Source organism: Plecotus auritus (assembly GCF_963455305.1).
Source record: "Plecotus auritus genome assembly, chromosome: 8".
Classification (NCBI taxonomy): Eukaryota; Metazoa; Chordata; class Mammalia; order Chiroptera; family Vespertilionidae; genus Plecotus; species Plecotus auritus.
The window spans coordinates 27,743,980-27,757,955 of NC_137782.1; the positions used below are offsets into that span (position 1 = coordinate 27,743,980).

A 13,976-nucleotide genomic window follows, 5' to 3' on the forward strand; every position below is an offset into this window, starting at 1 on the left:
GCAGCCAGGTACTTAGCTCCAAAATCATGGTTCTTGTTACTAATGAGATTGTTATAGCGTTATTGTGTTAATTATTAAAGAGAGAAATGGCTAGTAGAAGGCAGCTAGCCATGTCTACCACAAATAGCAAACGAAAAGCCCCAAGAACAAAAGAACTTGGCGCTTTTCAGGAAAATAAAGAAGCCAGTGTGGCTGCCGCGAGGGGGCATGTGGTAAGAGGTGGGATGAGAGAGGCCAGTGCCCATATGGCACAGGGCCTTGTAGGCCACGGGGAGGGTCTTCTAATGGAGATGATGTTGTCTAAATAGCACAGGCACGAGGCAGCGCTTTGTCCCAGTGAATCATTCTCGCTTCAACACATCCTGATTCATTACCAGCCACGTTAGCCCCAGCTCTAGGGCTGGTACTGTGGCGTGAACAAGACCGACTTGGTTCCTGCCCTCATAGAGCCAGCCATCCAATGGCCGAGGCAGACACCACACATATGATCACACAGATACACTTTAAATTACAGCTGTGAGAAGAAGAGGTTCAGTGTGTTGGGATAGCATAAAGTAGAAGGAACTGACCAGAATAGGCCTTCCAGAATTAAGGACATTTATGATGAGCGTGAAGGATTTAGCAAGGCAAAAAGGCAAGGTAAGATAAGAAGAGTGGGCCCAGTCAACATGGCTCAGTTGGTTGAGCATCATCCAGTGCACTAAAAGCTCGTGGGTTCTATCCCCAGTCTCACCTCTCTCTCTCTCTCTCTCTCTCTCTCTCTCTCTCTCTCTCTCTCGCTTTCTCTCTCTCTCTCTCTCCATCCCTCCCTTTCTCTCTCTAAGCATGTCCTCAGGTGAGGATTAAAAAAGATAAGAAGAGTGGTTCAGGGTAGGACATGAGGCATATAAAGGTCCTAAGGCAGGAACATATTTGGTGTTTGAAGGACCAATGAGGAGGCCACTCGGCTGGAATGGAAGGACATCAGGGCAGTGGGGCAGGGCCATGGGCTGTTGAGTCTGCACATTCTCTTAAGGACACTGATGGCTGAGAGATGACAGTCAGGTTTAGAAACACCGTAAAGTGGGCTCCGGGGGTCAGCTGCCTGTCTCCTTCTCCATTATTTCCTTTCGATGGTGAGCCAGTCACAAAGCCCCACAAAGCCTGTTTCTTTAACTGGCTAACCCAGTGGTCGGCAAACTCATTAGTCAACAGAGCCAAATATCAACAGTACAACGATTGAAATTTCTTTTGAGAGCCAAATTTTTTTAATTTAAACTTCTTTTTTTAAAAATATATTTTATTGATTTTTTAATAGAGAGGAAGGGAGAGGGAGAGAGAGTTAGAAACATTGATGAGAGAGAAACATCAATCAGCTGCCTCCTGCACACCCCCTACTTGGGATATGCCCGCAACCAAGGTACATGCAACCAAGGTACATGCCCTGGGACCCTTGAGTCCGCAGGCTGACGGTCTATCCACTGAGCCAAACCGGTTAGGGCAAATTTAAACTTCTTCTAACGCCACTTCTTCTCGTGAGCTGCAGTTTGCCGACCACTGGGCTAACCTAATGTTATATCTCAATGTAAAAAATAAAAAGTGTCCGCCTCTAGGGTCCATGTAACAATAAAATGAAATGCCATGTTAAAAGCACAGGGCCCTGCACACAGTAGGCACTCAATAAATGTTAATCTTTTATTATTATTATTAACTGTTGTCTCCATTGTAACAGTGTAAGCTCTATAGTTGGGATAATTTGTTTATCCCAGTATGTTCTGTGCCTGTCACAATACTGACCATGCAGAAGGCACTTCTGAATTTTTGTTGGATGGATGGATGAATGGATCAATCAGTCAATCCCAAAATAAGATTAAGATTACTGGAGTGAAGCTGACTTTGGGGGTCATCTGATTTGAAACCTCAAGGTAGCTAGACTCCCCTTCCCTAGTCCTAAGCCCTCCCGGGCCTTCCTAAAATGACAGCCGCCACATCTTTCTTCCCCGTGTCCATAGGCTTGATAGGCGCTCCCAAAAGAGAGACCTGGCTGCAGCTCAGAGCTGAGCTGGAAGCTCTGACTGACCTCTGGCTGACCCACTCCCTGAAGGCACTGAACCTCATCCATTCCCGGTAAGTGGGAGCCCTCATTTTCCTTCCTCCCATTTCCACACTCGGGGGAATAGGACTCTCCAGATCCTCACTGGCACTTTCCAGACACTTGGTAAAACGGAGTTCACCGTGGACACCTTGTGCCATGGCTGAGCAAGTAGCTGCCGTGGCTGCTGAGGGCCTGGCCTTGTGGTTCCTTGGAGTTCTGACTACAATCTCCCTTGTCCTCAGGCCCAACTGTGTCAACGTGCTGGTCACCACCACTCAGCTAATCCCTGCCCTGGCCAAAGTCCTGCTGTATGGACTGGGCTCCGTGTTCCCTATCGAGAATATCTACAGTGCCACCAAGACAGGTAAGGGGAGCCAGCCCCCAGGCAACGCAGGGCGGGGGTAGCGTTCGGCCCCAGGCATGGGAAGTTCGAGGAAGATGGCACTAGTGATGTTCCAGAACTTGTCCAAGGGCAGGGCTCAGATCCCCAGAACAACCCTTACAACCGGAATTTGGTTAGGAACACAGTTTTCCACAGTTAGGATACCTGCACACCTGCTCTAACGAACACCCCAAATAAAAGGCTTACATCGGAGTCAAAGCTGATTCTCCCTCCCAGGCCCACTGACCGGAGGGGCGTGATCCAGGCTGGCGGGTAACCCTCTCCTTACACTCACCCAGGTTCTCCCCATTTTATTTTCCACCCTCCCTTACGGTTTTATCCTCACGTATGTGGTCAAATCAGCGTCGACCTGCCACGTCGACCTGCCAGTGTATGCAGAGGTGGAAAAGAGGAAGGTGTAAAGCCCATCCAATATTTTAAAGCCAAGATTCAGAAGGAGTGCAAGTTACTTCTGCTCAAGTTAGTCCCCTGGCTGCAACTAGTTGCAAGGGAGGCTGGGAAATGTAGTCCATAGCTAAGTGACTATGAGCACAGGTAGAGCTCATGGAATTCTATTACTAAGGAAAAAGAGGAAAACAGTTCCCACCACAGCATGGTACATAAGGGGATTAATTTAGGTGATACAATCATCAGATAACCTTGAATTTAACCTTGAACCACATAGAAAAGTTTTTAATTCTCTTTTCAGGAGAGAGTCTCCATTTAGTGCTCACCGGCTTTAACACCTCTCTAACGCTTGGTAATCTCCGTTACTAACAAAGAGAACAAGCCTTACGCTCAAAGCTTTTATGAGATAAGAGGATTTAGTGACTAAAAATTAACAGTATCAGGGCAAGTAATACTGGTTTGCTTGGGGTTTTTTAATGTGTGGGAGAACTGGGATTTTTTATTCCAAAAAAATACTAAATACAATATAAATAAAATACAAAAATAAAATATAAATACAAAAAAAACTAAATACAATATAAATAATTCAAAAATAAACCTATCAGGTGGAGGTAGGAGAGGGCAGGAATGGGATAAATGGTGATGGAAAAATAAATAAATAAATAACAAATCTAGTTAAGATGTTTTTCATTAGAAATATTTACCCTTGGTTTTTTTTCTCTGGAGATAAAAAGCCAATTTGTAGTACTTTGGAAGCATTTTCTTAGAGCAACTTTGGCCTTTACTAAAATTCTAGGTGTGAACATCACGTGGAAGTGCCTTTAGATTTTGAAATCATAGGAAGTCACGCCCCAAACGGCTGTGAGAGATTCTGCAGCGGACCCCTGTGTCCGAGGGATCGAATGCCGTCAGAGAAGTGGCAGAGCGACTCTTGTTTTCCACTTGGGGAGCCTGAAGATCAAAGAACTGCAACAGTCATCATTGAGAAAGGACAGGAATTTGGTCACCAGCCCCCTGTTTTAACCTAAAAATCGTAATTGTTTCAAGTCAGGTTCTGCTCCGATAATGCTGCATAACAAACATCCCGACACTCGGTGGCTTACAGCAGCCAGTTTTCATTTCTCACTCCGGGGTTGGTGAGTCAGCTGTGGTTCTGCTGGGCTTGACTCCACGTTCCGGTCTGCTCCGCATAGCTCCTCATTGTGGAACCAACGGCCATCCAGGGCCACGCTCTTCTCACGGCAGAAGTGAAGGAGGCCAAGACAGACCACCCACGCCCATTTCTCATGGCAGGTCCCTAACATGTCATTGGTCCAAGCAAGTCACATGGCCAACCCAGCATCAGTGGGGTGGGAAACAGGCTCCACCTCCTCTAGTGAGAGGCACTGCAGTGGCAAAGGGCAAGGACGTATAATTCTTTTAAGTCAGATGACAGTTATGACCCCCTGCTTTGACCCAGCCTCTGCTCCCACAGAGGAGGAAACAGGCCCCCAGGGAGGAATGGTCTGCAACAGAGTTGATTCCCTTGAGAGCAGTGTTAACAGAGGAGTTCAGAGCTCAGACACTGGAGGCAGGCAGCCTGGGTTCAAATCCTGGCCCTGCGCTTGGCCTAAGGCAGGTGACTTCACCTCTCTCTGCCTCAGCTTGCCCATCTGTAAAATGGATGCTCACATGCCTCTAAGCATATGATGAATAGTGTGTGTAAAACACTGAGCAGTTCCCAGCAGAGCACAGGTACTCAAAAATAGGAGCTATTGTATGATTACTCTCATTCCTCCTCCTACTATCCCACTCATCTTCAAGGCACCTAACCGACCTTGAGCCTCAGTTTCTTTCTCTCTAAAATGGGATTATGTTGATTCCAGTTTCACCAGGATTGCTGTGTTAGTTCAATGAGTGAGTTAATGTAGGTCAGTGGTTCCCAACAGTGGGGCAAGGTGCCTCCCAGAGGACAGCTGAGAACATCTGGGGATATTTTTCATTTTCATAACTGGAAGAGTTGCTACTGGCAGCCACGGGGGACAGACCAGGGATGCTGCTGACCCACAGGGCACAGGATGCACCACAGCACAGACGTGTCCGGCCCAAAGGGCCACAGGCTGAGGCTGAGCAGGCCTGATGTAGGTGAAGCACTTAGCAGAGAGCCTGGTGTATAGTAAAGTCAGAGTGCAGCAGTCACTCGTTGTTATTAGTGCTGTTTTGTTGTTGTTATGGTTACCAAACTTGCTGACGCAATCAGGATGAACTAAGATGTGAATCCATCGTGTCTGGACTTACGCTGCTGCCCAGACACTGGGAAGAAGGTGAATAGGGGAGGCGGTCATCACAGGTGGGCCTGGGGATCCTGGGAAAATCGCCTCACCCCTCGAGCCTCATGACCACATCTGGAAAATGGGTCCGTCACTCCTACCCCAGACAGCTGCATAGACTCCGGAGCCTGCTGCAAACCCTGTGCTGCCTCTTCTGCTGTGACCCCCTGGGCAGGCCCCTTAACCTCTCTGTGACTCTGGTTGTCATCGGTCACATGGGGATGACAACCGTGTGAGCCTCAGTTGCTGGAAGGTGAGATGATGAACACTTGACCCTTAGGAGGACAGTGCACCCAGCGAGGGCTCAGCCAGCGCGCCTCACTCACCACGCTCTGTGCCTCACGAGCTTCTCTCCTCCCTCTCCTTCTTCCGTGCATGCAGGGAAGGAGAGCTGCTTCGAGCGGATAATGCAGAGGTTCGGCAGGAAAGCCGTCTACATCGTGATCGGGGACGGGGTCGAAGAGGAGCAGGGAGCAAAAAAGGTACTTCTTCCATCTCGCAGCTGCTTTTGCTCCTCTCCGGAGCCATCTCGTGTTTCCAGGGCTCTGGGCACACCTGCTGCTGGCTGGGCCCCCTCCGGCTCTTTGCTGCCGGTCGTTCCCATTTGCACATCGCAGAAGCATCCTGAGTAATTTCCTTCTGCAAATCCCCCTCCATGCCTCTGGCCGCCGCCCTGGTAGCCCTGGATTGTTTCTGGGACAACTGCTCTGAGCAGGAGATGCTCTGTCAGGGCAGGCTGGTGGGGCTGGGGCACGTGTGTGTTTTATGTAATACTCACTGATCGTATGTTCCAGGAACCCTTCCCAGTTAATAAAGACAGCATTAAGCTAATGAGAAAGAAAGTCCCACATGTGATCTCAGGCCCGGGAGGAGAGGGGCTGGGGGTCCTGGTAGCCGCAGCTCTGTTCTTGGAAAAGAAACAGCTGCCAAAGGCCTGGGTCCGAGCCTGTCAACAGTGTCCCAGGGACCTGCAGGCCCTCTCAGGCCCTCCCAGAGGCCTGGGAAGTGGATTGTTAATGTCACAGAGCTTCATTCGGGCCTGGTTTCCTCCCTCTTCCCCCAGCAACAAATTCCAAGGAAATGTAGCCATGTTTAGGGTCTCAGAGGATGAACCATAAGGAGAGGGAGGGCCCCGAGTGTGTGGGAGAGGGGCTCGGGAGAGGAGAGCTTGGAACCTGGGCATACACTGCTCCCTCCACCTGGAAGGCTCCTTCTCTCCCCTTCCTCTCCCCCCCCCCCCCCCCCCCCATCCTTCAGGTCTCAGCCCAGCAGTACTTCCTGCGTGAAGAGTTCTCAGACCGTGAAGAGTTCTCAGACCGGCTCCCTCTCTGCCCTTCCAGCTACATCAGTCCTGCCGGTGACCCCCTTCCCCACCCCCACGGTCCTTATTCTTCCTTCAGGACATTGTCCCCACTTGTCATGAAAGGATTATCTATGTAATCAGTGGCTTAATCACAAATCCTCCAGCTGCAGTGTAAGCTCCATTGGCTGAGTACCTACTGTGTGCTGGCCACTGTTGTTGGGGATCCCGCAGTGAGTAGAACAGACAGCGCTCTCACCCCTCCCTCAGCTCACAGGCTGCGACAATAAGCACCTACGTGTAACTGTATGTCAGGTAGTGAGCAGAGCTTTGGGGGGAAATAAAGCAGAGAGTGGGAACAGAGGGGACTCTAGGGGTGGGGCAGGTTGCAAGTGTAGCTCGTGGCCAAGGCAGGCCTCCCTGCGAGGTGGCATCTGATTGAAGACGGAGGAGGAAGAGAAGTGAGCCAAGTGGATATCAGAGGGAGGGCATTCCAAGAGAGGAACCAAGAAGTTCAGAGGCCTGCAGGCTGGAGCCCCCTGCAGGGAGCCAGCGTGGCCACAGAGGTGGCCCAGGCAAGTGGGGAGTGGTGGCGGTGAGGGGCCCTTCTGAGGACCTCAGCTTTTACTCTGAGCACTTGCTTTAAGAGGAAGTGCTTTCACTTTTAACAATGAATTGGATTAGAGGGAAAAGTGTTACATAAATGACAGTGATAGAGGTGATACACAAGGATACGGCCACAGTGGTGGCCTGAGTCTCGGGAATTATCCCTGAATTACTGGAGTTCCAGAAGCGCCGTGCCAGGTCCCGCGCGCAGTCTGCTTGGTGAGACTGCCCGCAGCCCACTGCCAGGGCCCGGGGCGTCGAGAGCCCCTCTTCCTCTCCCTCTCCCAGTGCAGATGGAGTGGAAAGCTCTGTCCTAAGCCGGGACACTGAATATTGAGCTTTTTGCTTCTATCAAAGTTGGGTGGGAGAGCAGCTTCGGCCTGTGGCCTGAGCACACCCTCTCGTTCTCACCTGGAGAATGTCAGGGACATCCTTGGACCAGCCACTGCCAAATGCCCAATTGGATAGGGCACAGATATATTTAAATGACCCCTTTATTGTCCTGAAATGAAATACTAATGATAGTATAACATATAACTGCCCAAAACATCAATATCTAATGATTCTATTAGAGAAATAACGGGAGAATTATTTACACTCATGCCCTTAACTACAACTCTTTACTACTGCCATTATCACTTTATTTAATCCTTAAAACCTCCCTGCAAAGTGGGTATTATTCCACTTCATTTTGCAGGAGACACATTTGATACTCAGAGGGGTTAATTAATTTACTTAAGGTCACACAGCTGGTGTAGGCAAACTGATGTGCGTTTTGCTCCAAGCACCTGGCAGGAAGGAGACAGACTTAGGAGTTTCAAACCCTGTCAGACTACACCCCTGAGCTTGTCAGATGAGATGGAGTCCACCTAAGAAGACTAGGGCGCACACCCCCCACACACCGACTCCCCTAAAACCCTCCCCAGTGTCGGAAGCAGCAGCTCTGCCCATTAGTGAGGAGCGCTGTGTGCCAGCGGCTCTCCTGGCTTGATGGGGGGGGGGGGGGGGAGTCATTAGCCCCGGCCACCAGACACCTGAGCAGCCTGAAATATGGCAACAGGACAGAGGGCTTTGTTTCAGCTGACAGTGTTGTTAATATCTCCATTTTAGTGGGTCATTTGTCTCCACCTCTCCACACGTGATAAATCCGCCTGCGCTCTGGACCCATCAGGCCCCGGGGGGGATGGAGGCGACGGAAGCATTCCCTCCCTCCTGTGCTCATATCCTCCTGGAAAAGTGAATGACCGTCTTTAAAGGGGGACAGGAGTGGCGACCAGAAGCCACCCTTGCAGAGGAAGGAAGGGTGGGCGGGGCGAGGAGAGGGAGGGGAGCTGAGCCACTGGAAGCCATTAAAGAGATGGCATCTGCCCATGATGGATAGGATTCTGCTTCCCTGGAGCAAGAGATTGTGCTAAATGTCAAAGGCTGGTTCTGACCAGCTAGCAGCCCACCATCTGTAAAAAAGAGAGAGAGAGATGCGTTTGTTGAGGACTTTGCTTGACGAACACACCTGCCCTCTCCTCCCTCCTTCCTCTTTCCCTTCCTCCCACGAATATTGCTTGCGCACCTATTATGTGCCCGGAGCCATGCGATGCTGCAGCGAACCTGACATCCAGGCTCCCACCCTCCTCGGGGCTTTGCACTTGCAACCTTCTGTCTCAACTGCCACCCCACACGTTTGCACGGTTCCTCCTTCTCATCCTCTGGGACCTGCTTAAATGTCACCCCCTCCACAGAGGCCTTCCCTGACCCGGCCAGCAAAGGTAGATACCCTCCCCTCAGCTGCGTTCTACCCTCCATTCTATTTCCTTCAGAGCACTTAGCACGAGATAAAATGATCGTGTTTATTTCTCATCTGTGGACTTACTACCTGAGCCTCCGATGTGAACCCCACAGGTGGTCGCCGCCTATCCCGAGGCCCCTTGGAGACACAGTGGTAGACAAAGCCCCTGCCCTCTGGGTAATCTCCCCACCTCAGACCCTTTACTTAGTCAGGTGCACAGAACCCCTTTTGCCATGTAAGGTCGCACATGCACAGGCGCTAGGGCCCGGGACGCGGATCTCTCTGGATGACGATGATCCTGCCCACAGTAGCCGGGAAGGTGGGGATGAGCGGGGCTGTGAAGCGCTGGCCGAGTACTGAGGCAGCGACCCCAGAGGCAGGAAAGGGTTTGATGTTCTCAGGACCTGAAAGGGCATCTGCAGTTTCTACCCCAGGGGCACGAACCTCGGGGCAGCAGGATTCTCACAAGAACTCCGAGCACCCACGTGCTCAGCAAGCTCCCTCTAGCGACTTAGTAATGTAAGGCCAGTGACTGTCCTGAGGAGGCTCGGTATCTGTGAGCGGCAGGTGGCCGGAACTAGGCAGTGATGACGGGAAGCACTCGCTTACCTAACCAGATTGGAAGTAGTTGTGCCTGGGATGTTTCAGTGGGGCACAAGCATCCCTTTCCATCATTTTGCTCTACCTTTGGCCTTGTTCTCTCTGGTTTGCGGCTTCGTGACCTCAAAACAGCTGCCACAGCTCCAGGCATCACACACTAACATGACAGCATCCAAATAGGAAGGGAGTAAGGAGGTAGGAGTTCGCCTCAGGTGCTTCTCTCGCATCATGGAAGCAAACCTTTCCCAGACGCCCCCAGCCAACTTCCCTGTTGGCTTCAACAGGTCACAAGTCGGGGAGATGCCAGACAGATCCCTGGCAAACAGGAATGGGGTTGCATTGCTCGCTTAGATTATCACAGCTCGTGGCCTGCATCTGGGCACGGCGCTGCCAGATTCAGGGTTCTGGAAGCAAGGGGTAGGAAGGATGGCTTTTGGGCAGGCAACCACTTTAGCCAATGGTTACATTTTCCAGTGACAAAAATGCAGTCAGCTTTCTTCTCTGGAGCCAGACATGACCTCTCTGTGCCTCAGTTGCCTCGTCTGTAAGATAAGATAGACATATGCCTCTCTCAGAGGGTCCCAATTGGGTTAGGTGGAGTAATGCATTGCATTATGACTATGATTGCAATCCTAGTTATCGCTAGCTTGCCACTACTGTAACTTTAGTTACATAAAGTCTCGTCTCTTTCTCCTCCCTCACTGGAAAAAGATGTTTTTGTTTGTTTTGGTGACTCGGTAAGATAATAAAGCACCTAGCACAGTGTCTGGCTCAGTAACAGTAGATTTAAAAGACTGTTATTTAAAACATTGTGTGTCAAAACATTGCACATCTTACTTACTGTTTAAACTGCTGAAGACCCCCCAAATTCATCCCTTCACATACATATACTGCTTGTCCTGCATGCTTCCTGACTTTGTCCTACTTATACAGCATGTCCTTGTAGAAATAGACATGACGTACGTACACATAATCACGATAGCAGCTAATACTTATGGAGCACTTAGTATACGTGACTCGCCACGGCGATGGGACACAGCAAATAGCTTACATCTTACAAACAGCAGAGTGACTTGCTTAAGGTCACCCAGCAGGTGGCGGTAGAGCCGAGCTTTGGCCAGGACACTGCTCCTAACTCTCAGGCTGTGGAAATAGTTCACACACTTCTTGCTCACATGAGTGGTTTCACCGTTAACATAGACCAGCCACCACTTTTGTTCTATCTGCATACTACCTGTACCAGCGATTTTCAGCCTTCTTCATCTCATGGCACACGTAAACTAATTATTAAAATTTTGCGGCACACCAAAAAAAATTTTTTGTTGATTTGACCCCAAAAATTGGTGTAATTTTGATTCATTAACACTGGACAGCTATTGTTGTGTTGGCTGTTGTCATTTTTTTTTCCTTTGACAGTCTAAGGGAAAAGAGGTCAGTGCCCCTGACTGAATAGTCAGGTATTGTATGCTTTAAAAATTCTTGCATCACAGCGGTTGAAAATTACTGACCTATACTATTATCTACTTAATGTGTTCCTTCCAATCAACTCACTTCTATTTAAAATTGGAAAGCTGCCCTGCCAGTTTGGTTCAGTGGATAGAGCATTGGCCCGAGGACTGGAGGGTCTTGGGTTTAATTCCAGTCAAGGTCACAGACCTCAGTTGCAGGCTCAACCCCCAACCCTGGTTGAGGATCGAGCGCATGTGGGAGGCAACCAATCGTGCTCTCACATCGATGTTTCTCTCTCTGTGTCTCTCCCCTCCCTTCCACTCTCTTTAGAAATCAGTGGAAAATATCCTCAGGTGAAGATTAACAACAACAACAACAAAATTTAATTACTTAATTAAAAATAAATTAAATTTCAAAAATTGATCCTGCCCTGGCCCGGTAGCTCAGTCTTCCCAATATGCCAAGGTTGCAGGTTCAATCCCTGGTCAGGACACATACGAGAATCAATCAGTGAATGCACAGATAAGTGGAACAACAGTGACTCTCTCTCTCTCTCTGTCTCTCTGTATAAATTAATAAATAAGCCCGGCTGGTGTAGCTCAGTAGTTGAGCATCGACCCATGAGCCAGGAGGACCCTGGTTCGATTCCCGGTCAGGGCACATGCCCGGGTTATTGGCTCAATCCCCAATTCAGGGCATGCCCGAGGCAGCCAATGGATGAGTCTCTCTCCCTCTCTCTTCCTCTCCCTGAAATCAATAAAAACACATTTTTTAAAAAATAAAATCAATATATAAAAATTAAAAGAAAGAAAACTTGATCCCATGGCAGTAACAGAGCGAGCATCACCTGCTGTAAAGAAAAGGAAAAGAGAAAAACAAAAGTGACAAAGAAAACAAACCTCCCCTCCTGCTTGCCGAGGCCTGCCCGCACGGCACGCTGTTCACGCGGAGAGGAACAGGTGTTCGGGAGGGGCTGGCACCTCGCTGAGACTTTCTTCTGGATGCAGCAGGATTGAGAACAAGTTTTAAATCCCTCGCTTTCTCGCTGTGTGGTTAATGCCAGGCGGTCTCGGTGGAGGATCAGGCAGCGCAGGATGACCTGATCAGAACAGGCCAGAGGGGATGAAACCGGTGTGGCCTGACTGGTGGGTACCGGTTTGCTGACAACGTCCCGTGCCTCCCAGTTTGGAAAATGCCCACTGGCTCTGCTGCCTCGCGTTGCCATCGCATAGGGCTCTAACTCTGGGTACGGCGCCCGGGGGCTGCGGGGGCGCGGAGCAGGGCCTAACCGTGGGGCTGGTGTTCTATGTTCCAGCACAACATGCCTTTCTGGCGGATATCCTGCCACGCTGACCTGGAGGCGCTGAGGCACGCCCTGGAGCTGGAGTATTTATAGCAGAACCCACGCATCACATCTGCCCTCCCAGGAGCACCCCACCCAGGCCTCACCTCCCCCAGATGCTGGGCCCTGGGCAGGGTCCCTGCAGCCAGGAGGAGGCGTCCGGGACCATCCCTGAAGCTGTTCTTTCCGTCCAGACGTGGGTCCGGAGACGCAGAGTCCCCAGCAGAGGCTTTGGGGCGTTTAACTTTGGGGAAAAGGGCTGACTGGGAGTCCAGACTTTCCTACGAGTCTCACAGAACAAAAGCGAGGCGTTGCTGGTCTGGGGGAGGGCTGGGACGAGGCGGGACAGGCTCGGGTTTTCTTCTTCTTCTTAATTTATGGACGAATCTCATTACCCCGCTGTTATGTTCTCATTCCCGTGTGGTTGGTTTCCTTAGTGTTGCTCTGGTTTTGTTTTGAAACGGGCATGTGGAGCGGCCTGGGGTTCTAATGGGAGCACTCCGCTCCAGGTGTGCTTTGGGGGGGACAATCATCTTCGAGCAATTGGTGAGGGAGGCGATTGGGGGCTGTGGGAAGACTGTTGCTTATTTTTGTGTTTAAGGACCTAACCTGACGTCATGTGGACAGTGCACGTGCCTTATGCTGCCATCTTGTTTTCTAGAAAGAGGGGGCCCTGGGGAGGAGGCGGTACTTTGTGATGGAGAAAAGGCATTAAATAAAACCACGTTTACATTTTGAACTGGGTAGGGTGTCATTACTTCATGGCCACTCCTGAGGCTTTTGCATCTGTTGGTCTTTCCAGAACCTTTTCACTTACAAAGGAATAAAATCCAACTCAGACTTGATGAAGCCAAAAAAAAGTCTTCAGAAACTTTAGGTGATGGCTCCTCCAGGCGTAGCTGGATCCAGGTGACCAAATTATGTTCCCCTGCGTGGCCTTACTTCCCCGGCAGGCTCTTCCCTGAGTGGCAAAGAGCTCCGAGAATCTTCTAGCAAAACCACACGGGCAGAGTCACGGGCTCCATGGAGCTGGATTTGGGGTGTGATCCCTCATGAACATCAAGCTGGGGAGAGCTGGTCCCCCAAAGGAAAAGTCAGTGGGCCATTACTAAAAGCACTGGGGGAAATGCGGGCTGGGCTGGAAAATACAACACCTTCCAGTCTAATGCTAAGACTTTATTTTCCAGTGGGTGAGCCAAGGACCCCATGGATGGGGCAGGAGGGTCATTTAGAGAAGTTCGGAGGACATCTTGAGGACTTGTGCTGCTCATAGAGTTCCCAGCAGGGCCCAGATCCATCTGGTTAGATGCTAAATACAAGTATAGGCTCCCCCCTCTAATTGCTGGTGTACCCACGTTGGTGGAGACGGTAGATGATGTGGTGATTGGCGTCTCCGAGCTAGAATCTCTGAGGCTAGAAGGCCATCACCCAGGGTGAGACAGACTCCCCCGCTAGACCCTGAGCTCCCTTGGGGCAGGTTCTGTTGATTTCAACTCTGCATCCCAGATCAAGCACCGAGTGGATGCTGTTACCTATTAGAATCCCGTTCTAGATGAGATGGAAGGAAGGATGGAAGTATGACTGGAATCATAGTCAGATGGACATTTGGACAGATGGATGAATATGTGGTTAAATAGTTGGGTGGGTGGGTGGATGGTTGGTTAGGTGACTGGATAGTAGAGAATTAGAAGGTGAATGCCTAGCTGGGTGATAGGAGGATGGA

At 50.3% G+C, this 13,976-nt stretch overlaps 1 protein-coding gene across 1 annotated transcript in view; it reads left to right on the forward strand.

Moving 5' to 3' along the window:
* EYA2 (EYA transcriptional coactivator and phosphatase 2) overlaps positions 1-12,996 on the forward strand; it is a 219,510-nt gene extending 206,514 nt beyond the window's left edge. Inside the window, exons 13-16 of the mRNA XM_080684634.1 lie at positions 1,992-2,106; positions 2,317-2,438; positions 5,555-5,655; positions 12,227-12,996. Coding sequence (XP_080540760.1) covers positions 1,992-2,106; positions 2,317-2,438; positions 5,555-5,655; positions 12,227-12,307 — 419 coding nt within the window. The 3' untranslated portion in view covers positions 12,308-12,996. The remainder of the gene's footprint in view (positions 1-1,991; positions 2,107-2,316; positions 2,439-5,554; positions 5,656-12,226) is intronic.
* The last annotated feature ends 980 nt before the right edge of the window (positions 12,997-13,976 follow it).